Here is a 25888-nt window from a genome sequence, read left to right on the forward strand (position 1 = left end):
TTCAGAATTTTAAAGTTAATAATTTCGTGGCACGGAGGTTGCAGGGAATGTTACAGTCAACAAGAAACAAGTGCCAAGCTTCCGTTATTTCTTTCTTTGAATTTCGCCCCGAAACTCCAGCTCAGGCCCGTGATTATGACGTCACAGGTATCACTGTGTCTTCGCGGATTTGCATCGTCGTACAGCGCAGTGAAAGCTGCCGAAACATGCCAACTTCGCTGCTTTGGCTCTTTTCGGGGTGTGGTGTATGCAATCTCCGCAGCGACAAACCAAAATCGAGGTAACCGAGCCCGTGCAGACATTGTCACCACACCACGGCGAAAGGGTGCAAAAACCTCACAAGGGGGCGTCGCAACATGCCTTTTTTTCAATTGTGCATCTTATCTGGCTCACCCAGCCTCTTCTGCGGTGGTAAGAGTGACGTTTTTTGTTTGTGTCGTCAGGATGCGCTTTCGTCGTCAGGTTCATTTTTGCCAGAGGGCGAAGAAAACCACACTTTATCCACCACCACCACCGAAGGTCGAACTGGCGACGCTGTAACAACACGAAGTTATAACCAGACGCACTACCAACCTGACCATTGTGAAACTTTCGCGTTTGGCAGTTGGAAATTGTGGGTTGATCTATGAGGGAAGCCGTACATTGAAGCTTTCGTGTTTTGTAGTTGGAAATTGTGGGTTGGTCTATGAGGGACGCCGTATATTGAAGCTTTCGCGCTTGGCAGTTGGAAATTGTGGGTTGGTCTATGAGGGACGCCGTATATTGAAGCTTTCGCGTTTGGCAGTTGGAAATTGTGGGTTGGTCTATGAGGGACGCCGTATATTGAAGCTTTCGCGTTTGGCAGTTGGAAATTGTGGGTTGGTCTATGAGGGACGCCGTATATTGAAGCTTTCGTGTTTTGTAGTTGGATATTGTGGGTTGGTCTATGAGGGACGCCGTATATTGAAGCTTTCGCGTTTGGCAGGTGGAAATTGTGGGTTGGTCTATGAGGGACGCCGTATATTGAAGCGTATATTGAAGCTTTCTCCTTTGGTAGTTGGAAATTATGGTTTGGTCTATGAGAGATGCCGTATATTGAAGTTTTCGCGTTTAGTACGGTATTCTGGATTGGTCTATGAGGGACGCCGTATATTGAAGCTTTCACATTTAGTCGTTGGAAACTGTGGGTTGGTCCATGAGGGATGCCGTATATTGAAGTTCTCGCGTTTAGTAGTTGCGAATTGTGGGTTGATCTATGAGGGACGCCGTATATTGAAGCTTTCGCGTTTGGCAGTTGGAAATTGTGGGCTGGTCTATGAGGCACGCCGTATATAGAAGTTTTCGCACTTGGCAGTAGGAAATTGTGGGTTGGTCTATGAGGGACGCCGTACATTGAATCTTTCGCGTTTGGCTGTTGTAAATTGTGGGTTGGCCTATGAGGGACGCCGTATATTGAAACTTTCGTGTTTTGTAGTTGGATATTGTGGGTTGGTCTATGAGGGACGCCGTATATTGAAGCTTTCGCGTTTGGCAGTTGCGAATTGTGGGTTGGTCTATGAAGGACGCCGTATATTGAACCTTTCGCGTTTGGCAGTTAGAAATTGTGGGTTGGTCTATGAGGGACGCCGTATATTGAAGCTTTCGCGTTTGGCAGTTGGAAATTGTGGGTTGATCTATGAGGGAAGCCGTACATTGAAGCTTTCGTGTTTTGTAGTTGGAAATTGTGGGTTGGTCTATGAGGGACGCCGTATATTGAAGCTTTCGCGCTTGGCAGTTGGAAATTGTGGGTTGGTCTATGAGGGGCGCCGTATATTGAAGCTTTCGCGTTTGGCAGTTGGAAATTGTGGGTTGGTTTATGAGGGACGCCGTATATTGAAGCTTTCGCGTTTGGCAGTTGGAAATTGTGGGTTGGTCTATGAGGGACGCCGTATATTGAAGCTTTCGTGTTTTGTAGTTGGATATTGTGGGTTGGTCTATGAGGGACGCCGTATATTGAAGCTTTCGCGTTTGGCAGGTGGAAATTGTGGGTTGGTCTATGAGGGACGCCGTATATTGAAGCGTATATTGAAGCTTTCTCCTTTGGTAGTTGGAAATTATGGTTTGGTCTATGAGAGATGCCGTATATTGAAGTTTTCGCGTTTAGTACGGTATTCTGGATTGGTCTATGAGGGACGCCGTATATTGAAGCTTTCACATTTAGTCGTTGGAAACTGTGGGTTGGTCCATGAGGGATGCCGTATATTGAAGTTCTCGCGTTTAGTAGTTGCGAATTGTGGGTTGATCTATGAGGGACGCCGTATATTGAAGCTTTCGCGTTTGGCAGTTGGAAATTGTGGGCTGGTCTATGAGGCACGCCGTATATAGAAGTTTTCGCACTTGGCAGTAGGAAATTGTGGGTTGGTCTATGAGGGACGCCGTACATTGAATCTTTCGCGTTTGGCTGTTGTAAATTGTGGGTTGGCCTATGAGGGACGCCGTATATTGAAACTTTCGTGTTTTGTAGTTGGATATTGTGGGTTGGTCTATGAGGGACGCCGTATATTGAAGCTTTCGCGTTTGGCAGTTGCGAATTGTGGGTTGGTCTATGAAGGACGCCGTATATTGAAGCTTTCGCGTTTGGCAGTTAGAAATTGTGGGTTGGTCTATGAGGGACGCCGTATATTGAAGCTTTCGCCTTTGGTAGTTGGAAATTATGGTTTGGTCTATGAGAGACGCCGTATATTGATGTTTTCGCGTTTAGTAGTTGGGTATTCTGGATTGGTCTATGAGGGACGCCGTATATTGAAGCTTTCACATTTAGTCGTTGGAAACTGTGGGTTGGTCCATGAGGGATGCCGTATATTGAAGTTCTCGCATTTAGTAGTTGCGAATTGTGGGCTGGTCTATGAGGGACGTCGTATATTGAAGCTTTCGCGTTTGGTAGTTGGAAATGGTGGCTTGGTCTATGAGGGACGCCGTACATTGGACGCCGTATACAGTGGAGCGTCCTGATTGATAAAATACCCCCTGCCGGGGTTCTTTCGAGCGCGCATAAATCTAAGTATACACGAGTGTTTTTGTTTTTGCATTTCATTTGCATCAGAATTCGGCGGCTGCGACAGGGAATTGCACCGGCGACCTCGTTTTCAGCGGCACAACGCCACCGCCACTGAGCCAACGCGACGGGTGCGCTTGGAAGCTTTCGCGGAATTTTCTGCGCCGCGCAGACTGTGGTAGTGGTTGCCACGTCCGTGCGTGCGTGTATTTCGGATGCCACGGCGAGCATGCAGTTTACCTTCTGCTTCGCAACGAAGATGTTACTATAGGGGGATCTGTTTCTCTGCTGAGATTATGTCACATGTTCTTTCAATCCCTATATATTTTGAAAAGTTTGCTGTATTTTCTCAATAAATAGGTTTAGTAACTAGCTTTTCTAGAAAGATACCTTTATTTCATTTAATTTCTCATTTAGTTAACCTATTTCTTATTGGTGTGGCCAATTCCCTTCGTGGGTATGTGCCATGTTTGAAAAGGAATCAATAGCGACAAGCTGCTCGCGCAGAAAATCGCACTATCCGCTGCGAGAGCATGTGGCAGCCGCAGTGAGTCAATTAAGTACAAAGAAGTAGCTGAAGTCAGCTTTAACTATTTTGTTTTTCGCTTTCTTTAGGGCATAATATTTTTCCTGTATGCGTGCCACAGAAATTCCTTGATACTGTGATGAAATAGAATATGGCGGCAGTGAAAACGATGCCCAATAGTGGTGTTTGACGGAGGTATGCTATTATAGAGAAGCCGCAGCGACGCGGAAAGCGCGCCAGATGTTATCGAATGGAAAGCGATAGATATCGAAAGCGAGTCGAATACATCACTATCATAAGTATCTGGTATAATATGTCGAAAGAGCCATGAAAATGCTTGTAAGGAGGTTAACCAGGAGAGAGCCTGACTGGCTACAATAGGCCGAGCAAGTATGCAAAAACAACAATGACAACAATGTGGACCGACGTAGATATGCTTTTATTTATGCACGCACGCGCTGGAGATGTCGCAAGGCGGAGTATTAAAGGTTGCGAAAGGCCGAGGTGCTGCCGACCAGGTCACCGGTTCGAACGCTGTCGCTATCTCTGTCGGCCGACACGATGAACGCAGCCCCCTCAACAACTTCACTCTTTCTCCTCTCGGTCTACGCGTGCGCACATAGGCGTGAGTTACTGCTGCCATCTCACTGGGAATCGATGTCATCGCTCATACTGAAGTCAATACTTTTTCCTACAAAAGACCGGCGCGTAAGAAAGAGTGAGTCACGCAATTACAACACCGGCAGCCAAGGAAATGATAGCAAAGATGATAAAAAAAGAAACCTCGAAAGAAACAAGAAAAGGCTACGAGAGCTTCACGTTGTGGCGGCTGTGCCGCGGGGTCAGTGCCGACGATGATGACCAGATTGACGACAGGGTGTGGTTTTGGAGGAGGCACGACAGCGAGTGTGCAAGGGAGAGGGCAGACAGGGAGAAATGGGGAGAAAGGGGATGACTAGCGGGGACGAAGGTTCCCGCGGAGGAGGAGTGTGCGTTAAGAAAAGCTATCGAGCCACGGCCTCTGCTACTAGCCGGGCTAAGGCGTTTCGCCCGAACGTTTCGAGAAAGTTCGCTCCGTTAGCTCGCTGTACGCGTGCGTGCACGACGGATCCACGAACACACGTACTACTCTTCTTCTCCTCCTCCTCTCTATATTCTCATCATCTCGCAAGGCTCTGGGCCGTGAGCAAACGACCAATTTATTTTTTCTGAGCTTTTGTTTTGTTTTGGCAGCTGGGTTCGCCTTTTCTGGTGAAAGAAGTTCGCCGAAGCCGCCCGCTCCTCTTTAGATGGCGGTGGGGCACACGCCCATGGAGAAACGCCGCCGCGAACTTTTGACGAGAACGGCAAAGCTACAGGAGGAACGGGGAGTACGGCGTGGGTGGAAGAGGGTTCCGCGGCGGGTTCATCGACGGACACGCATGGCCGCTACCCGACGCAGAGATCGCGTCGCCCGACGGCCGACATGCGACACCGTCATCAATCTCGGGGAGGAGGCGAGTTGCGCTGCAAGAAGGTGTAGCCGATCGCGAAGGAGTGAACACTGTTAACGAGTCGCCGGGTCGTAATATTTCGAGCAGCGTCGACGGCTTGATGACAGGAACGGCGAGAGCTTGACGGAGGGTGCGACGTCGAAAGAGCGTTCACTTTCGCGCCGCTGATTTTGACCGAAATGGAGAGGGAGGGGGAGGTGGGAGGGAGGTGCGTTTGGCAAGAAGCCATCCTACCAAAAAGGGAGTTCTATTTTCTATATTTATTAATGTTTTTATAACAGATTGTCGAGTTCTTTCACACCGTGGACTTTTCTTCTACTATAGTACTTCACGTGCTGCTCGCAGGGCGCTTAAAGCACGGTCTTCTGTTCACTTTGTCCGTAAACGACGCAGCATGGTTATCTGAGCAAATATGTCCGTAATATGTCCGTAAATGGCGTTAGCCTGATTTCATCCATAATCACTTGCGCTAACTCGAGTCCCCGATGTAACCGCACTTGCTACCTGGACTTCCCCGATGGGAAGCGACTCATAATCTTTCGCTAGCGCTTGGGCGTTGGATTCACGAATTCATAATTTATTGGGAATGACTGACAACACTGATTTCAACACCTGTGGTGGCTACGCAACAACAGAATGCCGGCTATTTGACAGTCCTACCTTTGAAGATCACCGTTTAGATGGAATACCTTTTACTAAGAGCAAGATCTTGAGCTGCGGCATCGATCGCGCTTCTTTATGTCGAGTGAACAGCCGGTTACTCCGCGAAGTCATGACGATGGGCGTAATTCCAAGACGTTCGGTCTTTTCAACAACTGAAGTGGATTGCTAGTAAGACGCAGCATTAAAAACTTGTGATGAGCTACGTAACCCGTCGCTGTAAGTATACGAGATGCGACAGAAAAATAAATATGGAAATGGAACAGAACAGAGTTCCTTTAGGCTCTCACGGCGCACCTTGGTGGGCCCCATTAATTTCCGTAATTTCACTGCGCGTCCTAAATAAATTTTCAAACAGCGACACGACCAGGGCGTGCTAATCCTATATTCACAACATCCAAGAGCGGCTTCCCTCTCTTCAAAGTCAAAACGGCGATAATTTGGGAGTGGTTCTCGCATAAGTCACAGTCTAATATGGTTGAAATGGAGAAATCTTGTCAATAGTGCGGCTGTTTCTTTCCACCGTTCGGTAGCGGGAGGCACCCGGAGTGCTTCGGAGCACACAGCACGAACACACGCACATACGGTGCCAGCGTTCATCACCGAAAGTGAAATCATCGCAGCGGAGCGCCAATGTATTCTTATGGGTTATTTCTGTCCACGAAACGTGATATATATATATATATATATATATATATATATATAGATATATATATATGGAACCTATTAATGGAGGATCCACGAACAGAACAAAAGAGAAGCCGTATAAAGAGTAGCGACGAGGGGACTCCCTAACGAGATTTTGATCACGCAGAGAGAGAAGATGGTCCCAACGTCGATATCCCACACCGGACCGTTTTCTCTCTCCCTCCCACCCATCTGTACTCTGTGTTTCCTCCACCGAAAGCCCGGAAGCCGCAGTGCTCGCATTAGAAGCATTATGTCAGTGCTGTTCGGAAACAAAACAAAACATAATAAAAGGTCACGCGCGGTCTGGAATATAAAACAAGGGCATTTGATCTCTTGGCTCTGTTTGTGGTCGTCGCCGTATGGCAAAAAAGAAAGACGAATAAAGAGCACTCGTCCAGTCGTGATGGGTTGTTGCCATTTTTCTTTCGTAGCTGCGACGATATGGAAAATTTGGCAACTAAATAGCCTGCTGCGTCATTCTGCTGTGTATCGGAACGACACACTCGTCGTCGGGGCGTGCGATCTTGTACATTGTACCCGTGGCACTAGCGAATTATTTTCATCATCGAAACGTCGGTAACAGAGAGAAAATATAAGAGAAAGATGCCTGACAAGAAATTAATAAGTAAAGGATGTTTCCTCCCGAACAAGAAATAAATAAAATAAATATAAAGGTCAGCAGGTGTCTGCAACGTTCAAGAAGTATCCTCAGGATGATGGGCCAAAGGTTCCTCAATCTCGGGAAGAAAAAAAAAAAACGCGGCCAATGGAAGCTTCCGGCAGACCTCACGAATAGCCATTGTGGGCACCCGAGAACCATAGATACAGAAGCGGACAAAGGTCGCCATCCCTGTTAGGACTTGGAAAAAAACGAAGGAAACGACGTGGGAAGTGCGGTTACAGGGAGCTGTCAGAGGGCTAGAAGAAAGGCTAAAAAAAGTTGCTCGTGCGGAAAGGAGAACCAAAAAGACGAATAATAAAAACGAAAAACAAGAAAAGAAGGTCACAAAGGCTCCTCAAACGTTACCACAATAAATGTGAAAAACAAATACGAGCGAGAATGGTAAGATGTTTCAGCTCGACTGTAAGCCAGGACAGAACTGTTCGAGAGGAAGACCGCACTAAAGGCGTGGCCCAAACTCGAGGTCCGCCAGAGGGCCACTGAACCGACGGAGGAAGGAAAATAAGCAAAGAGAACGTTCACCGGGCCTTTGCCCTTTTGAAGATCTACTAGGGTCTCCGCTAACGCCGCAGACTTTCCGGAATAGGTGTGTGTGTGTGTGTGGGGGGGGGGGGGGGGGGGGGCTTGTGCGTATTTATAGGCTCTCAGAATCGGTACTCTCTATCTGGGAGGTCAAGACTTACAGCGCCGTGGTGCAAGGTAAACTTACGGACGTCATGGGCGCCCGTTACTTTTCTCTCTTTCCGAGCAGTCACCCTCGCCATTTCCCTGGCCTCACTTTCCCCCGGCGCTTCACATCCGATGCGTCATGACGAAGAAAACGCAAATTCCACCCGAGCATCCTGCGTCAGAATGAAGTAGCTGCCGCTTCATATATGAAGCGGCATGAAGCGGCAGCTACTTCATTCTGACGCAGGATGCTCGGGTGGAATTTGCGTTTCCTTCGTCATGACGCATCGGATGTGAAGCGCCGGGGGAAAGTGAGGCCAGGGAAATGGCGAGGGTGACTGCTCGGAAAGAGAGAAAAGTAACTTCCTTGTTAGTAGCCTTGGACCACGGCGACCAAGGTCCGAATTTCTAGCAACTTGTTCGATAGTAAGCGCCATGTGCCATTGGTCGGCAGCCGTCCTTGATATTTCTAATGGTGGTGGTGGAGACGGTGGTCGTATAGCGATGATGTTGAGAACACGCGTTAGCCTGGTAGTCGGGGACAGCACTTGCTCTTCCTGAAGCGCCTCTCTGAGGGTGTATACAGGGTGCCTCTTTTTTCTAATCTTTAGCTGCACCCAATTTTTAAAGATTGCCTGCGACAGATAGCGCCCTTGATTCTCACCCTTGATCTAAGTTACTCGATGAGGTGGACATTACTTCTACGAGAAATCAGAATAGGTAATTAGTAATTAACATAATTACGCTAGTTAACTCTGTAATTATTCACATATTTCAATATACAAATTATAGCTAGCCAGTACGCAAAGCATACCCACTTGAAACGAATTCTGAGGACTACACCAGTTTCGATATACTAATTTTCAAAGTGTGCGACGAAATGCATTGGCTTTCCAGTTACTTTTTGGGCTTCGATGCATAAAACAGCGTTTTCTTTAAATAAAAGTAAGTGGAACAACGGCGAATTTTTACCGCAACTTTGATGGCACAAATCTAGAAACCGGTCGGAACTGCCTCTGGTTAACCTCCCTGCCCTTCTATGCATCCTTCTCTCTCTCTCTCTCTCTCTCTAGAAACCGGTCTACCTGTACTGAACAACACCTGCAAGACAAATATTCGTGTTCTGCAGGCAGCACAAGCTCAAGCACTCAGAGCTTACCTTGGTTTGCCCAGATGCACGTCAACTGAGGCAACTATTGCGATTGCTCGGGACCATCCAATGCAAACTCACATCACGGTGGAAGCCCTGAGAACGCATATCAGACATTTTGCACGCGCCCCCTATCACCACCTTGCAACACTACCTTCAGACAGGCACCAAGCATCATTCTCTAAAACTATCGTTAGGTACAACGACAAACTTCCATCGGGCTTCACCGCTGCATCTAAACCATCGATACCCCCTTGGTGCCTTGTCAGCCCCACAGTCCATCTCAGCGTACCAGGAATCGGGAAAAAGTCTGAGCTGTCGTCGCCTGTGCTGAAACAACTGTCTCTGCTTCTTCTGCACGAGAGGTACGCAGACAGTGCACATATTTATACTGATGGTTCCACAAACATCCAGTGTTCGTCCGGTGCTGTGGTCGTCCCAGCAAGAGGCATTACCATCAGATTTAGGACTGACCACCCAACGACATCTACATCTGCGGAACTAGCTGCTCTTCGCGCTGCACTTTGTTTCGTCAATCGGGAACCACCTCGACAATGGTCAATTTTCAGTGACTCAAAGGCAGCCCTACAATCTGTGCTATCAGCTCTGCGTCGCGGGCCATTCGAACAGCTCGTACTCGATATTAGATGCCTACTCCATACATCACATGAGAAAGGACATCATGTGACGTTTCAGTGGCTGCCAAGTCATTGCGGCGTCATAGGAAATGAAGACGCCGATAAAGCCGCTCGGACAGCTCTTGAAGACACACAGGAAGAGGCCATACCACTTTCACGGTCCGACGCAGCCAGCAGACTTCGAGTGCTTGCACGGGAGATCACGCTCTCTCTATGGTGCACGCCAAGCAGCCAGACCAACCGGAGCAATCGTCAACGCGACCTGCCCTCCTTGATGCATCTCTGTATGCCAACTAGACTTCGCCGAAGTGAGGCCACCCTGCTTTATCGCTTATGGCTAGGGGTGGCCTTCACGAAATCTTACTCGTTTCGCATTGGAATGGCCGACAACGCTCTCTGGAATGCCTGTCTTTGCGAGGAGACGCTGGAACACATTCTGTGCGACTGTCCTGAATATAATGTTCAGAGACAGTCCATGGCGTCCGTTCTAGCGTACCTTGACAATAGACCATTGTCAGTTGCAACCATTTTCACATATCGCCGACAGAAGACATCGCAGCTGAAGGCGACGAAGGGACTACTTCGGTTTATGAAGGAGACGGGCTTGGACAACAGGCTGTGACAGTGATGTCACGTACCGCGCAAGAGTGACAGACCCTAACCAACGATGTGTGTGCCATGTTATGTGCTCTCTATCTCTTCTCCCCATCTTTCATCCCCCCATCCCGCTCCCATGTGTAGGGTAGCAAACCGGTCAACCTAAACTGGTTAACCTCCCTGCCTTCCTTCTCCACTTTTTCCTTCCTTCCTTCCTTTATGTTAATAAACACTTCATTCATTCATTTATTCAGTCATTCACTCACATAGCAAATACGACGACGTAAACGCGCACGTCAAGTCTGCTGACACGCAACGTTTGCGCATCACACAGAACATCATGACGGGGAGTTTTCATACACTACGCGGTGGTGCATTTCCACGCATTTATCGGACCCCGGCGAAGTCGCCGCAACGAGGCTAGACAGGCAGCCATTAGCACGATTCAGGAGAGTGCCTCTGGGTACCGCAAAAGAATGATGTCGTTTTAAAAGAAACGGATCGAGAGAGAGAAAGAGAGAGAGAGAGAGAAAGAGATAGATAGATAGATAGATAGATAGATAGATAGATAGATAGATAGATAGATAGATAGATAGATAGATAGATAGATAGATAGATAGATAGATAGATAGATAGATAGATAGATAGATAGATAGAGAGAGAGAGAGAGAGAGAGAGAGAGACGAAAAGCACGTGTACCCACCGGAGAGGTTGACGAGGCGAGGTAGAAACTGTTGCCAGAAGGCACAATACTTTGCCCGGTGGCCGTATCCCACCAGGCTGGAGTTGACGGCCAGCGTCAGGTACTCCTTGCCGTGCGCCGTGTGCACGGGCCAGTAAATGCGCTCCCAGTGGCCCTCCTCGGACAGGCTCGGGTTCCTGCGCAGAGCGATCGAAGTGTGAGCCCCGGCCAGTGTACGAGCCCCCCAGCATGTTGCTCGGGCAAACTGGTCAACACAACGTGAACGCGATGCGTTCGTCTCGAACTCGTACGTGCTTTCGGCGTTGCTATATATTCCTCTGCACATGTGGGGGATCGTTACCTGCGGCAGGCTACCTTCGTATCCGACGAGCAGGAGAGAGCGAAGCTTCAGAAGCGGCTGAAGTGTGTTTTTTTTTCCGGAGCAAGGTGCCGCGCCGTTCAAATCGGCTGTGGCCGCTTTCACCGCTTTTTGCCGTTTGTAAAGCTATACGACATGTGCATGAGCGCTCTCCTAATTTTTTTTTGTGACGAAGTGACATTTGCCCCTATGCAGTGTGCCCCAACTAATTTTAACCAAGGTTTAAGGAAACAACACGAGGATCCCACACTCTGTCCGAATCGGTTTAAGTTGTTAAAGCTCTGCGCCCAAAGTGCCTTCATATTGTGCGTTTCAGCGAAACTGCAGTCTGTTGGGATCTTTAAGACCAGGCAGCGGGGACTAGAATTAATAAGTTACGAAAGAAAACGCACACAGCAAATTAAGTTAGCTGCAGCGCGGGTGTCATTTACCGCATTATGTTGAGAGCCAGCTACATCGAAGCTAGCTGCATAGGTCGGAATAGAAAATGCCTAAATTACAGCCAATAATCAAGTACGTTTCTTGAACTTCACTGTATGAATGGTGCCTGCGAAAGGCTCTTCGACGACATAATTATATTCAGCAAGAGCACGAGCTAATAGACTCGGTTAATCATTAAGGCAAAACACATCACTGCGTATCGGGATTCATTCGTCATCCAGCTATCCATGTTAGTATCATTAACTAAATAATTAAAAGTGTTGCGCCTTTAATTACTTGAAGTAACAATATGGACGATGGTACCGAATGGTTTTAGTGATTTTAGTGATTTTTTGTTGTCGTTAATACCTCTTGAGCACGCTGGATGAGGGACATATATGTACTGTTCTGGTTTTGCATGCTCACGGAAATGACGAGGGTGCTGACAGTAGCGTCATAATACGTATATACGCGTTTGTGTCAATCTTGTGTCCTTGTGTCGTTTGCGCTACACTTAGGCTCTAGTATTATCTACCAATATGTCTAGTGTCTCGAGAGACTTCGGGGCGGGGCAACCTTTATCTCTGCTATCACTTCCATGTGGTGTCTGTCCAGTGCTCGACGCGTTCTGTTCCTATGTCTCCAACGGATGACAGTCAGCCGCGTTGGATATGCCATGTGGTATATCCACATGGCATATCTGTGGCTGTCTGTGAGGAGACACTTGGAGTTGTTAGATCACGAAATGAACAGCTTCACTACTCCAGGCAATTGGTAATGGATAGCGCATCTCAGCAGTCATCTATGCGGTAAGTGCGAAAAAGGAAAATCGCAAACATGTTTTAATTTCAATGTAACAGGCATTCTTATCCAATTACACCCGCTTTGCTGTGCCGTTATTTAGTTCCGTCATTATTCCGCAGAACAATGGCGGCGAAAGAAGAAACAGAAGAACAAGCTCAAGAAGAAAAAAAAACAGGAATGCTACCCGTACTGTAAAGCTGGCTTCTCAGTTACAGGATGTTCAACGCCAAGAAGCATGCTTCTGCGTGTTCTCTGTCTTCATCGGTTATGGCCTACGCATACGCCGTAGAACACACACACACACAAACACAAAAAGAACGAAAGAGAAAAAGGAAGCGTACTATTATTTTTATTCCGACATCAATTATATATAATTTTTTTATTGCGACATATGTGAATTACACGGGTGCTCTAGGTGCATATGCGCCGTCTGCGTTATCTTGCTCTCCTGCTATTGATGGCGCACGAGTGGGCCACGCGTGGATGATTATAAAAATATTGCCATGGTTGAACACGGTTAAAGCAAGTTTGTCGAGCGATAGCTCGGTTATGCTTGCTTTGGGAAAGGACGAGACCACTAGTCTGCAGAGATTTAACTTTTTGTAGCACCAACTACCGCATCTACAATTGCACCGCAAGACAACAAACAGACGCTGCTCGGCGCCGTCGGCGCTGTCGGCGCGAACGCGCAGTGAACTTGGACGCAGCCGGCGAATCTGGCGGTGGCGACACGAAAGCGTGGCCTTGAGCCGCTGTTCCTTTTCACTGCACAGCGCATTAGGCAGGGTAAGTCCCAGTTTGACCTTGGCTGAGCACGAAGGTCAGATTAACGGAACCAGGCGTTTTTATGGATTTGCACCTGGAGTAATAGAACTATCGCTCTGAGAAGCTTCCAAAGACAGCGAAGTCAAGCTAAAGTGGATGCACCATCACGCTCCGCTCAGTCGCCTCAGTGGCAGAGAAAGGGCAGCGTCCGCTGCTGCCACGAGCGTCGTGCGCCCAGCGTTCTTTCCGAACAGCTCTGCGCGCATCAACAACGCGGCGAACGTCGACCGAAACTTGTTATGCAATCCTTCGCTGGGACGCTAAAAGACGCCGACGGTTTTCCTTCGGTCGCATCCCGTGCACCGTCGAGGTGCGATGCCACAAACGCCGTCTGCCACGCTCCTCACCAGGCTAGTATTCCGAAACGCCTTCAGCGCACAATTCTGTCGTTCGGCCATTACGGAATGCGAGCACGAACTTATGAGTCTCGATCGCTCCGCGTTTCTAATGGAAATTCGCGCACGCTCCCGGCGTTCACTGTATGGCCATATGGTATGACCATATGGTATGACGGCGCACAGCGTAGGTGCCGTTGACGCAGGCGGCAGGAAACAATAGCAGCGCTGAATACCATTGCACAGGTATAGAAGGAGACAGTGCGCGAGATTCCAGCGCCAATGTTGCGCTGTGCCTGCCCTCAGTCGGTCATTATTATTTACCTGCAGCCCTCGCCATTCGGCCCATTTTGTTGCAAGCGTCGCAGTTGCTGTTTTTGGAAAGGTTACGGAGGAAGGCCCCCGCCCGGACGCGACAGAGAGCAACGGTGGTTGTAACGGGGCCGGGGAAGAGAGAGCAGAGGGTGTCTGCCTCGTCCGCATTTAGGCGCTGCGAACAGGAAGTTGAGGACACGTACGCAACACGACACGCCCACGCCACGTGTATACCGTTCTTGCGGCTCTCGCGTCACGCCTCGCTCCGGACCGCGGGTGATTGAAATTCGCTCGCTGCTCCTCATTCGGGAGGAAGGGGGCGGGGAGGCACGCAGTGCGAGCTTCCGCGCCGCGTTCGCGTGCGTATAGGGAGCCGAAAAAGAAAAATCACGAATAAAAGAATGGGGGAGGACGACGAGAAAGGCGCGAGAGCGAGAGAAAGAAAGAAACGAACCGCGTGTTCCCCCCAACGAGCGCCTTGCGAAAACTTACGTGTGCGAGCGCGCGGGAAAACGCTAGCGTAGGCGCGCCGAACTGGCATGCGTGCGCCTAGAGCATGGACAGCGTGCCTGGGCTCACGCAAAAGCACAGTGAAGCGCGCTCGAACTACGCAACGTAAACGCGCGCAGTACACAGACGCGCTAGACACAAAACCGCGCGCGCGCGTGCCAAGAAAAAGAACGTTCGGGAGTATTCGTGCGCGCCCCTGCGTATTCAGTTTGCTGAAAGAAGGTGGGAACGCAGCGCCATTGTTTCGCTTTCGATTTTGGCAGAGAGCGACGGCAGAAGACACAAGATATGCACGGGCGGTCCGTCGTCTTTGCTGCCAGCGTATAGTAACGACTGAAGTAACGTCAATAAGTATACTCATCTACGACTCAAAACCGTCCTTTCTTTTGTGAAAGACACCGTATAGTTTCGTTATCCTCGGCTTCGTTCGCGTTCACTGCGTAAATTTTGGTGCGCGGTACGACGAAGCAATTAAGAGGAAACAAAAGAGGCGACGACTGGCCGCCGAATTCACTGGAAGACGCGTTATGTTCAGAATCTCGGATCGGCCGTTGTTTCCCGTCGAAACAATGAAACTGCGCGAGCGACATTAGTTGGGAAAATGAAGCCGTCGTCACTGTGCACAGAGCCGCTGGAGACGCTTTGTTTACTTTCGTTTTGGGGTCAAGTCTTTACATTACTTCGTAGCCACTGTCCTTCGATGTCATTCGGTGGTATTTCAGCACGCCTAGCGACAAAAGAAATCCCATTAATAAACATGACAGCACCGCCACGTTTCTGGAAGCTATTGTGTTTAGTGCACGACAATGGATATCTGAATAGATTTCGACGGCGACGGCCACTCCGATATCGTATTTTCATTTTTTGGTATGCAAAGTCCGTATACAAGGTCCTAAATACAATCACATTCGGCCGATCAGAGAAGAATTATAACAAGGCTTGGGAAAGTGTGTGAGAGCCGAGCATTATCGAATGGCAGGGAAGCTGTACACGTGTACCTGTTTACGTTGCATATTGGGCGGAAACCATTTGCATAAATATTCGCAAGATGCACAAAGCAGAACGAATGAGATGTAGAATGGTCTGTACAATGATGTGCTAGAGACGACAGATGAAGCATTGCAGCGGCAATCCTTTATTAAGCCCTCTTGTTGGAGGCAGCTGTTGTACGCGTGAGATATCGGGTGAAGGAGAGGCCGGTGGCATAGGTTTCGCATTATTAGGAAGGCAGAACAAGTATTGTGTGGGAGAGGAGGAAAAGGGAATACTTACGAAACGACAAGTATCTCATCAAACGACAAATCACACGATGCATATTTCAACTCACGTCTTTCCAAGCTCGATGTATGAAAAACAAGCAAAACGCCAAATACTGGTAGAACATCGGCCGCCTAAAATTCCAGTCAACAAAGAGATGTTTACTAGTATTCTTGGCATCGAAAAACAAAACAATTCACACAGGAACTCCTCTGCGAGTTGTCGAAGTATGGGACAACATTGTACCGCTTGCTCAACTCCACGCAGCCAGATGTCATTATCAATATTATGAAACTTGATCCGACCACTATGAACCCTTGTCAACCCTTATCAGTCGTTATCAACATTATCGGACGCAATCTGAGCCTGATCAACCCTTATCCGTCGATATCAACATTATCGCAATTGATTCGATTCTTATGAACCCTTATCTGTCCTTATCAACATTATCGGACATGATCCGACCCTTATCAAGTCTTATCGGTACTTATCAACCCTATCGAACTTGACCCGACCCTTATATACCCTTATCGGTGCTTATTAAGCTTATCATAATTGGTCCGACCAATATACACATTATCGCTCTATAGCACCTTATCCATCTGCGTCGAACTATTGTCAACCGTGATGAGACCAATATAACCTGTCGTTATTCCTTATCAACACATTGACTGCTTATCTGTGTTGCACGTCGTGAAGCATATGAACCCTCGGAGATCAGCGTCATTGTGTTCCGTGAAGGAACACCCCAACGGAAGGCGCATCCCACGACCACCGAATGGGGGCTGTGGTGTGTTTTGAATTAAATTTTCACAAAACCACATTTTTCCTGATGCCTACGGTGCTCCAAGACTACTCTACATGTGGTCCTAAAGAGGGCTTTTATTCAACTATCACCAAATCTTTAAACAAAGCCTGCAGAGAAATTGTTTTCCCTTTACATTTGTTTTGTAGCCCAGGTACAACGCATTTATATGGTTCAGATATATTCACATTCTGCAAGCGTAAGTGTTTAAAGAAAAAAAAAGTGCGTGTTTAGCCCAGTGAGTAAGACACTTGGCTTCTGAGCGTAGGGTCGTATTGTTCGAAACCCACCACCGTTAACGTTTTTGCTTTGCATCTTTCCTCATCATCGTCACCCATCATGCGCATTTTTCTTCCCTCTTCGCCTTCCCCCTACGCAGAGTAGCTGGATAGAGGAATGTACCTCAGGCCGACCTCTCTGCAGTTCGTATCGTTAAACCTTTCTCTCTCTCTCCTTTCGAATTTATTTTGTTTTATACATTACTTTCTTCATAGCGATTAGTCTTACGTTACGCACGGGCGGACATGTTTCCTCGTTGGAAGCATAAAAATGCTTACGAACTTAAAATGCAGATCACGTGCCCTGCGAGATCAATCTTATGAGATGCATTTTGCAGACTACTAGGTGGCTGTCTAGCATCGTTTGAGGTTCCGCGAGGCGATGCCAGATGGACCAACGTGTTTCTGTAAGGCAAGTCATTATAGATAACGCGTAATAATGACGGTTGCAGATAACCGCGACGACGACAGTATGACGGCGACACCAATGGCATGACGACAGATTCATCGTTTTCCGGTGATCAATCCTTACTATAGTTTGTAAATGTAGCTTATTCTTATCATAGTTTCAACACGTGGCCGGGACTAATTTGCGGTGTCTGGTTCGTTCCAGCAGAGCTAATTTAGTCATGCAGTTGGTTCACGTACGTGTAGAGCTATTGAGTTTCAACCTGACAAGCATTGCGAGAGGCGCCGTGTTTCTTGTCTGGACAAAAACGTATAGAGCAGAGCTAATTTTCCCGCTCGGTACGACTTGGCAACTTACCACACTTCCCCATCTATTTACGAGACCGACGGTCTTTTACCTGAACGCACAGGCACGTTGACCCAGCAATACCAAACCGGTTTACGTACAAAATGAAAACATTAACCTTCCTAATGAAAGCAGCCATTGGCCTTACGATAGCTCGCTGCTCAATAGAGCAAAGAAGCAACTCTACCTTTGGCAGTATGGCTGATTGGACTAGCGGGTGATTCACCTTAGTGAGCGGACAGTGCAAAGGCGGTCGAGAACGTAAACATGACCAACAGACGCTTACTTCTTTATCAGCCTTTGCGTTGTGTACTTACAATTTGTAACTACTGCTCTATCCCGCTCTGTTGTCTTACTTATGCATAAGAGCAAACTGTGAAAGACAGGGAAAAAAGTTGTAATTCACTCGAGCGCAGCACGAAGTTACAAACTAGACGCGCACACGTTTCTCAGAAAGATAGCTTCGAGCCTCAAAAGAAATTTGTCCTGGTACAGGATTCAAATCAGGAATGATGAGCACGCTGTCGTAGATGGCTTTCCGGTCAGCACAACAGTAGTTGTCTATTTATTTATTTTATTAGGGCGAAAGCATTAGGTGGCTCGTTGCTATCGCTCATACTCCCTTATTAAGGTGGCGTCTCGTCGAGTGGTACAAAAGTTATCATCAGCAATGGCCGTAAGCAAGCAAAAATGCAATGGCACATATATTCATTGAAATCACCCATACAGCACACAGAACAGCATACGTTTCAATAAAGAGCAAGCTGAAAACAAGCATGCAAACTACCAATAAAGCGTTGCATAGTATCCTGTTAAGTCTCAACACTACAAAGGCGTTAATTAGACATTTGCCACGAGTCAAACCACCAGCCATCCACCAGCGCCTATCCAGAGGTCAACGCAGCGTGGCCACCAACTCTTGGCGGGTCCCACAAAAGGCCCTCACCCCGCCCTTTACCTGGCAGCCTGAGCGAAGGATGAACAGGAGGGGAGCAACGTCGACAAACTGAGAGGCGCAGGTTGCTTTCTTGCCAGATATTCCAAACCAGTCTCTTCGGGGGCGGAGTAACTGCGGGTTGTTGCGAGCACGGGCGTGGCATCGCCACGAAGTCGAGGAGTGTGATTTGCTGCTGGACAGTCTTCAGATTCCCTAGTCAACTCGCCTAGGGAAGACGACGGGATTAAACGCGGAGACTTTTGGAGAGTGGGGACAGAGTTGTCCTGATGGGATTTTGGACGTTTAACTTGCTCCTGCTTGACGTGGGCTTCTGTACTGGAGCCGTGTAACTAATGAAGCCTTTTTCCTTCATTTTTTACAACTTGACGTATCAGTCGATGGGCTTGGTGGGTTCTTTCTCCTAACGCCACCCTAAGCCGCAATACTCCTCGGAAGTACGCTAGGGCCGAGGATGCTAGCCAAGCAAGAAACGAGATGCGACGGGCGAAGCAAGGCGGGAGCAAGGCGTTCGATCGCGAGCGCCGCTTTCCCCTGCTGAGAGGATGCAACGTAAAGTAGAAGAGAAACGTCCTTGGCGCGAGTCTGACCCCGTTGTTCGAGCGCGCGAAGCCGCGGCTAAGCGTCAAAAACGAGCCGGAGATGCCGAACTGCGAAAGCAGCAACGCGACGATGCGAGACGGTAGAGAGGAGGCCGAGCTCGCAGACAGCGGCTTGACACACGTTTACTTCACACTGCGGCTCGTTATGTCTTGCAAGAAGTCTGACCCCTGCGATCGTGTAACTTAATGTGTTACCAAGTGTGCAGCAGGCTTTCACCTTCACGTGTTACAGGAATGTAACACGCTACCGAAATTTTAACATGCGCCTTAAGAATTATTTTCCTTTTGTTCGGTCAAATCATGTACAATCAGTGTGTATACACGTGGTATCAGGTGAGAAGTTTTCGCGGTTTTTGTGATGTCGCCTGACAGACAGGCGAAGTGTGGGTGGTCCGAAAAGAACGTTTGACCAATTGTGGAGGACTGATTGCAGAAATGCAATAGAAATGTTCGGAATAGCTTTACGTTATAGAGCCGCAAATGTTTACTTTAGCTCTATATCAACGTTGATGCATGGCGTCATGGATCTGAAAGCGATCTCGCACGTTTCGGTCCGTCTTTGTTCAGAAAAAACCCAAGTTATCGAAACTAGTAGGCTCACTATTTGGCTCCTCTAGAACGCAACTGCCTCGTCTCTCGATGACAAATTGGACCAGCCCTGAGCTGACGCTGGCTAAATCTCGTGACGTCGCGAGGAACTTCAACTAAGCGCGGAAACTTGAAGCATGTCTTTCGCTTTTGCGTCTCTGATGACTTGCCGAGGCATACGCTCACATTCAGGTATTAACGGTTTGCTTGTATTAATTATTATTAAGGTTTGCTGGTATTAGAGAAGTCTGATTTACCGATTCAGCCTAAATTAGGGTGCTATCTAGCATTAGTTTAAGCAAATGTAGTGAGTAAATAAGAAAGATGAATAAAAGTTACAGTAAAGTAACGTTCCTTCTGATTTACTTACTTTACTTACATTATTAGAGTACTTAATTTACATACTTTACATTTTCTCTACTACGCGCACCGACTCATTCGACTGACTCAGTCGCAATCACTTACCCGCTTATTACGCTATGGAAACTCCTTGCGGGCTCATGGATGGGCAATAAAAGGAACGATGACACCAATGAACAATACTAACACACTGAGAATTCCATTAACCTGCTGTCCTCGAGAAATGATATTAATAAAATCGACAGGCGAACATTCTGCCAAAATACGCCTTCGTGAATAATGTGCCCGGTGTGCCTAGTTGTTAGTGGCGACGCACATTATGTATAACTGATGGCAAGTCGATGACACACACAGACACACACACACACACACACGTATATATATATATATATATATATATATATATATATATATATATATATATATATATATATATATATATATACATATATATATATATTAAATGCGATATATGGGGAACTTTTGCTGCGCTGCAAGTAGGGCCGGCTGTCCCAAAATCATAGGTATATATGAAAGAAAAAATGGAAATTCACACAACACACTGTGGCAAAACACTAACAAAGCAAATCCGTAGATCGTGAAGGAAAAAAACGTTTCCTAACCACGAACTAAAAGGAACGATCATGTAGCGCTAATGTGAACATAGATGAAATTAAAATTGCCAGTTAACTACCATTCCTAAGGAATTTATCAATTCACTGCCCACAAGAGAATCTCGTAGAACCCTGAATGCCAATGCAGCTGCTTCTTGAGGCATGACCAGGGTCCCAACGCTCTCTGCACAGAGAAGGGGGGTGACCATATCTAAAGTGCGAGATGTATACCTCGCTGGTTGGCATGTGGCGATCGCTCAGCGACACAGTTTTCAATGGAAGCGTCCACTGTGCTACAGTGCCGGTGCGCAGAAGACGAGAGTAGTTTAGGCTTGTCGATGCATAAATGTATAAGTTAGAACAAAACACACGAGCGCTGTGTGTTTGTGTGCCTTGTGAGTCTCACCTTCTCTGCCCGTCTATCGGTACTGCGCTACATTGTTATGACACTCAGACGGTGTTCCTTTTCCTTTATGCGATGTAAGAAAGCAAAGCGTAAGCGGCGTAGGACCACGTCTCGAGGTTTACACTGAAGCGCAGCCGAGGGTCAGTGTCATACAGTAAAGACGACTTTGCAAGGACATGAAAGCAGGTGGAACGGCACAACCTGCTTCATGAGCCGTCAAATAATGTCGCCTCCATAGGTATCTTTAACGTACGCAGACGCCTTAATGTAATAGCGCGTGATATCACGAACGGTCTCTTTGAAACCCCACCGATGAGATTCAAAGATCGCAGCGCATAAACATAAATAATCTCTGACGTTAAACTTGCCACTTGTGCGACGCATGAACATGGCATGAGATCACACGTTGCGTGAGATGAAAATACAGACAATTGTGCCCGAATTTAGCTGTAATAGCAGCTAATTAACCGCTTCCCGATAGATTCGCTTGAGACGAATACCAACTTGCGCGTCGTATCAGCAGCTTTTGTTTCGTTCGCATGACATGACTCGCATGGTATGAAACTTGTTGTGAGCTCATCGATTCCGACAAAGAAACCATGTTCAAGTACGGGACTAATTATAAGTGTGCCACAATAAGAAACTTATCGCACGGAGGACCGTTATAAAGGTAGTGTATCGACAAGCAGAGCCTGCGAAAGTGCCCAGGCGAATCTTGTCAATGTAGTTGTTCACTGATAACGTAATAAACACAAATAAGTAGTCACAAAGTAACTCTCAAGTATTCCTAGCTTGAAACTCCATGTAAAAGTAACGATCTTAAGCACAAGGTGTAAAGTAAGCTTTTGCGCATCACGTGGAGGATGAGGATTTGTTTGTTTGGTTTTACCATTCCTCGCGACTCGCAACACAGATATATGCTGTTTAAGCTGTCGCTCAGTTCAGCCTGAGCTTTGTTATCGCGTTGAATTAAGCGGTGCAGAACAAAATCGCGGTAAAATACCCGTACTTGAACGTATCATCGCCCAGTTACCAAAGCCGTTTTCGCAGAGAAGCTGCAATACTGTAAAAATGCGCAAGCACTACTAACGGTGCATAAACAACAACCTCAAAGCACGCACGTGCTCACACACAAACGCACACATACACAGGAGCTACAAGATCGCTCAAAAGAAGTAGGCAACACTCGAACAACAGAGAGGTCCGAAAAGAAAGCGAATTTTTAAAGCAAGCACAACAACACACACCAACGAACAGCACATGGAAAAAAAGAAGCTGCGGTAAAACCATCACGTTCCTACTAATGCAATTAAGCGCTGCACATTGAACAAACCCGGAAGGCATTCATCTTAAAAAGAAGTCACTGCAACAATGTTTCAATCTCTATTCACGAATGTGCTGCGAGAAGCAGGAGTGCCTCCCCACACACACACACTCCGCTTTCTATTTAAATGTCCAGCCACGCCACCGTCGATTCCCTATTACTGCGATGGCCGAGTATGCGTATGGAAAAACGAATCAGTCTCGCGATGGGCGCCGCTTCGAACAAAGCGGGAAGGCTGCACGGTCTCTTCGCGTGGTCGAGGGCAAGGCGAAAAAAAAGAAAGAAAAGTATTGCACGACAGAAAATTTAAAGGAAGAAAGAAAACGGAGGGCAGGAGAGGGGGGATGCTAGAGGGAATCAAGCGCGGCGGCTGAATGCGGCGAAGTATAATGCGGCCCTATGTTTTGCCACTCCCAGAAATACGCGCGTGCGACCAGCTGTGTCACCCGGACGCGCGCGCCCATTGATTTCCGATAGGCGAGAGAGAGAAGGAAAGAAGGAAAATATATTGGAAAGGAGGACGCCGAGGAGGAAACGGTCACTCCGTGCACACACACACACACACACACACACACACACACACACACACACACTGTTGGTAGTTGGTACACACGTCGATAGATAATGTCACGTATACAACACACATATATATATATATATATATATATATATATATACTGTTGGGCTTGATGCATCGCTACGCCATGTGCGGCTTCAATATATTTATGCGGATATGAAAGTCGAGCCCGCGGAGGCATCTGCCATCGGACTGAATGGCCTTTCATGGTCGAAATCACAATCGTGAAGCGAAATGAGGCGTACAGCCACTGAAGCGGTGGAATGGTAAACAGGGCGACTGAACTAACGTTAGTCAAGCTGTTAAAGAAAAGAAAAGATAGAGACAAGAAAGTGGATCGGTATAATAAATAAATAAATAAATAAATAAATAAATAAATAAATAAATAAATAAATAAATAAATAAGTTACCACGGCCAGCTTAAAGTGTGAGCGCTGGCGCAAGCATACATTTAAAAAAAATCTACAGGGACAATTTAAGAAAAAAAAAACGCAACAGAAGAATTATGAAAAAAAAGCAATGTATATAAAAAGGAGTACAATATGAATAAAAAGAACGATAATGAAGAGTACACAGAAAAGTACAAGAAGAGTATACAAAACAAAGCGTAGGGCAAGTACAAAAGAAGAGAAATAAGGCAGGAACATGAAAACATGAACATGTTCTCTGGTGATCTTGCGCGGAATAGGAAACATGATACAACTGAGGAGTTCGGGGAAGATGAGACTAGGAGTTTGAAAAGGAACCGAAGGTCAGCGCGGTTACGTCGGCAGCGAAGAGCAGTGACAGTAGTCTACTACTACTACTACTACTACTACTACTACTACTACTACTACTACTACTACTACTACTATTACTCCTACTAATAGTAATAATAATTATTATTGGGATGGTCTTCAAAGGCAAGGCACATTCACTGCCCCACCTAAGGACGCAGCGTTTGTGTGTGGGCGGTCAGATCGGCGTAGCAGGCCGGCCGAAATTACAGAAGTGTCGAAGTTTAAAAAAATACAAATACAAAAATAACAATATGAAATCACATATATCATTATGAGACGCGCAATGCTTGGCAAAAAGTATATTTCTCGTGTCCTAATTACCTGGCTTACGATAGAGGATTAATTATTAGATGTTTAATTGTTTTCTTTTTTAATTTAGTTCGTTGCCTACGATTGGAAAGTTGTCATTGCGTATTAAACATCCCTCCCATTCAATCGTTTTCAGCATGTCATGTCGCGCGTGATTATTTTCCCTATGCCTTACGGGTATCGGGCCAAACACGAAAAGAGCCGCGTCAGTAGGCGGCCGCACACCCGCCGCGGTGTAGCTCCGTCTCGCAAGTCATTTGCATGCACTGTGGAAGCGGCAGGACTCAACAGCCAATAGGAAGGCCTAACGCTTCCTCGGGATGTGTTCATCCGCGCCGCGTCATCGGGTCACCGCCGCAGTAATTCACGGTGTATACGCCGTGCATGCGCAAAGGTCCTAACATGTCACGCATCGCTGTAACGTATACTATACCAAGCAAAAAAAAAAAAAAAGAAGTCGAACTCTATAATCTCGCTGCCACCAATCAGACAGTTACGACTGGAACTATATTCCGCCGCGCAAGGAGATGTTACCTATGTGCACCTCGTACCTTCGGCATTGCTGCGAACGACTTGCCAGATGGAGCATAGTGGCTTTGACGGTTACGCTACTGAGCTCGAGATCAAGGGCTTGATCCCGGCTACGGTGACCTTGTTTCCATAAGAAAAGGCGCAACATATATATATATATATAATACAAATGCTCGCGTAAGTAATTTAGGTGCACATAAAGCGGCAAGCTGTTTGGTGTTTATGTTAGCTCCCTCCGATCACACGAGCTGCGCGCGTGCCAGTCGCAGCTCAACAAGGCGGTTTAAGAAATAAAAGCTATATTAATTAATTCACCGGAAATAAAGATCGTCAATACACCGTGTCAAAAGAGTCGAGGTGACACTGCAACAAGGCTCGTCATCACGATGTGAAATATCTAGCTCTTTTCCAATCTTTTTGATATTATGTTATTTACAGCCAACAATTGAGCGATTTAGTTTGTCGACGTGTGGACAGTTCCTTCTCGTGGATGCATGTTCCACGTCTGAAGGAATCGACATCATCGACATCAATGAAAAAAAAAAAAAGAAAGCAAGAAACAGTTCTCCGCGTGTCTCGTGCTTTGTGCGAAACCGCTCGCGATTTTTTTTCTTTTCGTTTTTGTAAGAGGAGATGATGGCTATTAGTCAGAACAAAACGTGAACTGAATGAAATCTAGCTAGAGGTAACTAACAAAAAAATTTGCCCGACGCTGCCGCCCTTAAGCGGAAATCTTAAATACTTTCCTTACCTGAGGCCACAGGCTCGAATTTACAATGTGCGCAGCCACGATCGTAGCCGCGCAATAATTTCACGCCGCATCTTTACTTAAAGATTGACTTGTTCGCTGGGTTGCCCCTTTTCGTATAACAGTTCTCGTTCGAGTCACTTTGAGGACGCTCAACCGGCACCACAGTTACGGCGGCGGCCGGCACTCTCTCTGAAGGTCGAGTCATCAGCTACCCTTTCCGGGCATTCAAGTGATGACGCACGTTGTACTAACATTACATTAGGTAATTATTCTTTGAAGTCAAAAGTAATATAAGGCAAAAAAAAAAAAACATCGTGGGGAGAACGTTGCGAGAAACGTTCTGACATTCTTTTGAAATAAAATTTTTCTTATAACTTCCTCTTGTATGACAACCCTGAAACCGTGTCTTTGACAGAAAAGAAAAAGAAAGAAGAAGGAGTTTTTGGTTGCCGGAAGAACTTTCGCAACACCTAAACTAAACAAATTAAAAATTAGATCAGATTATTTCTATTCAAGCTCTTCAGTACCCTTTAACATCGTTGATGTTATATTGTGTGTAGTTGAACCGCAATGGTTACCACTGCATCCAATTTTTAACAGAATAACCTAT

The 25888-nt window shown here is 46.9% G+C and overlaps 1 protein-coding gene across 2 annotated transcripts in view; it reads right to left on the reverse strand.

The window, feature by feature from the left end:
• Positions 1-25888, reverse strand: part of LOC126540408 (acetylcholinesterase-like) — a 181305-nt gene that overhangs the window by 20161 nt on the left and 135256 nt on the right. For both annotated transcript variants that reach the window (XM_050187223.3, XM_050187220.3), the window contains exon 4: positions 10822-10997. In XM_050187223.3, the coding sequence (XP_050043180.1) occupies positions 10822-10997 (176 nt within the window). The remainder of the gene's footprint in view (positions 1-10821; positions 10998-25888) is intronic.

This window comes from Dermacentor andersoni, chromosome 2 (genome assembly GCF_023375885.2).
Source record: "Dermacentor andersoni chromosome 2, qqDerAnde1_hic_scaffold, whole genome shotgun sequence".
NCBI lineage: Eukaryota > Metazoa > Arthropoda > Arachnida > Ixodida > Ixodidae > Dermacentor > Dermacentor andersoni.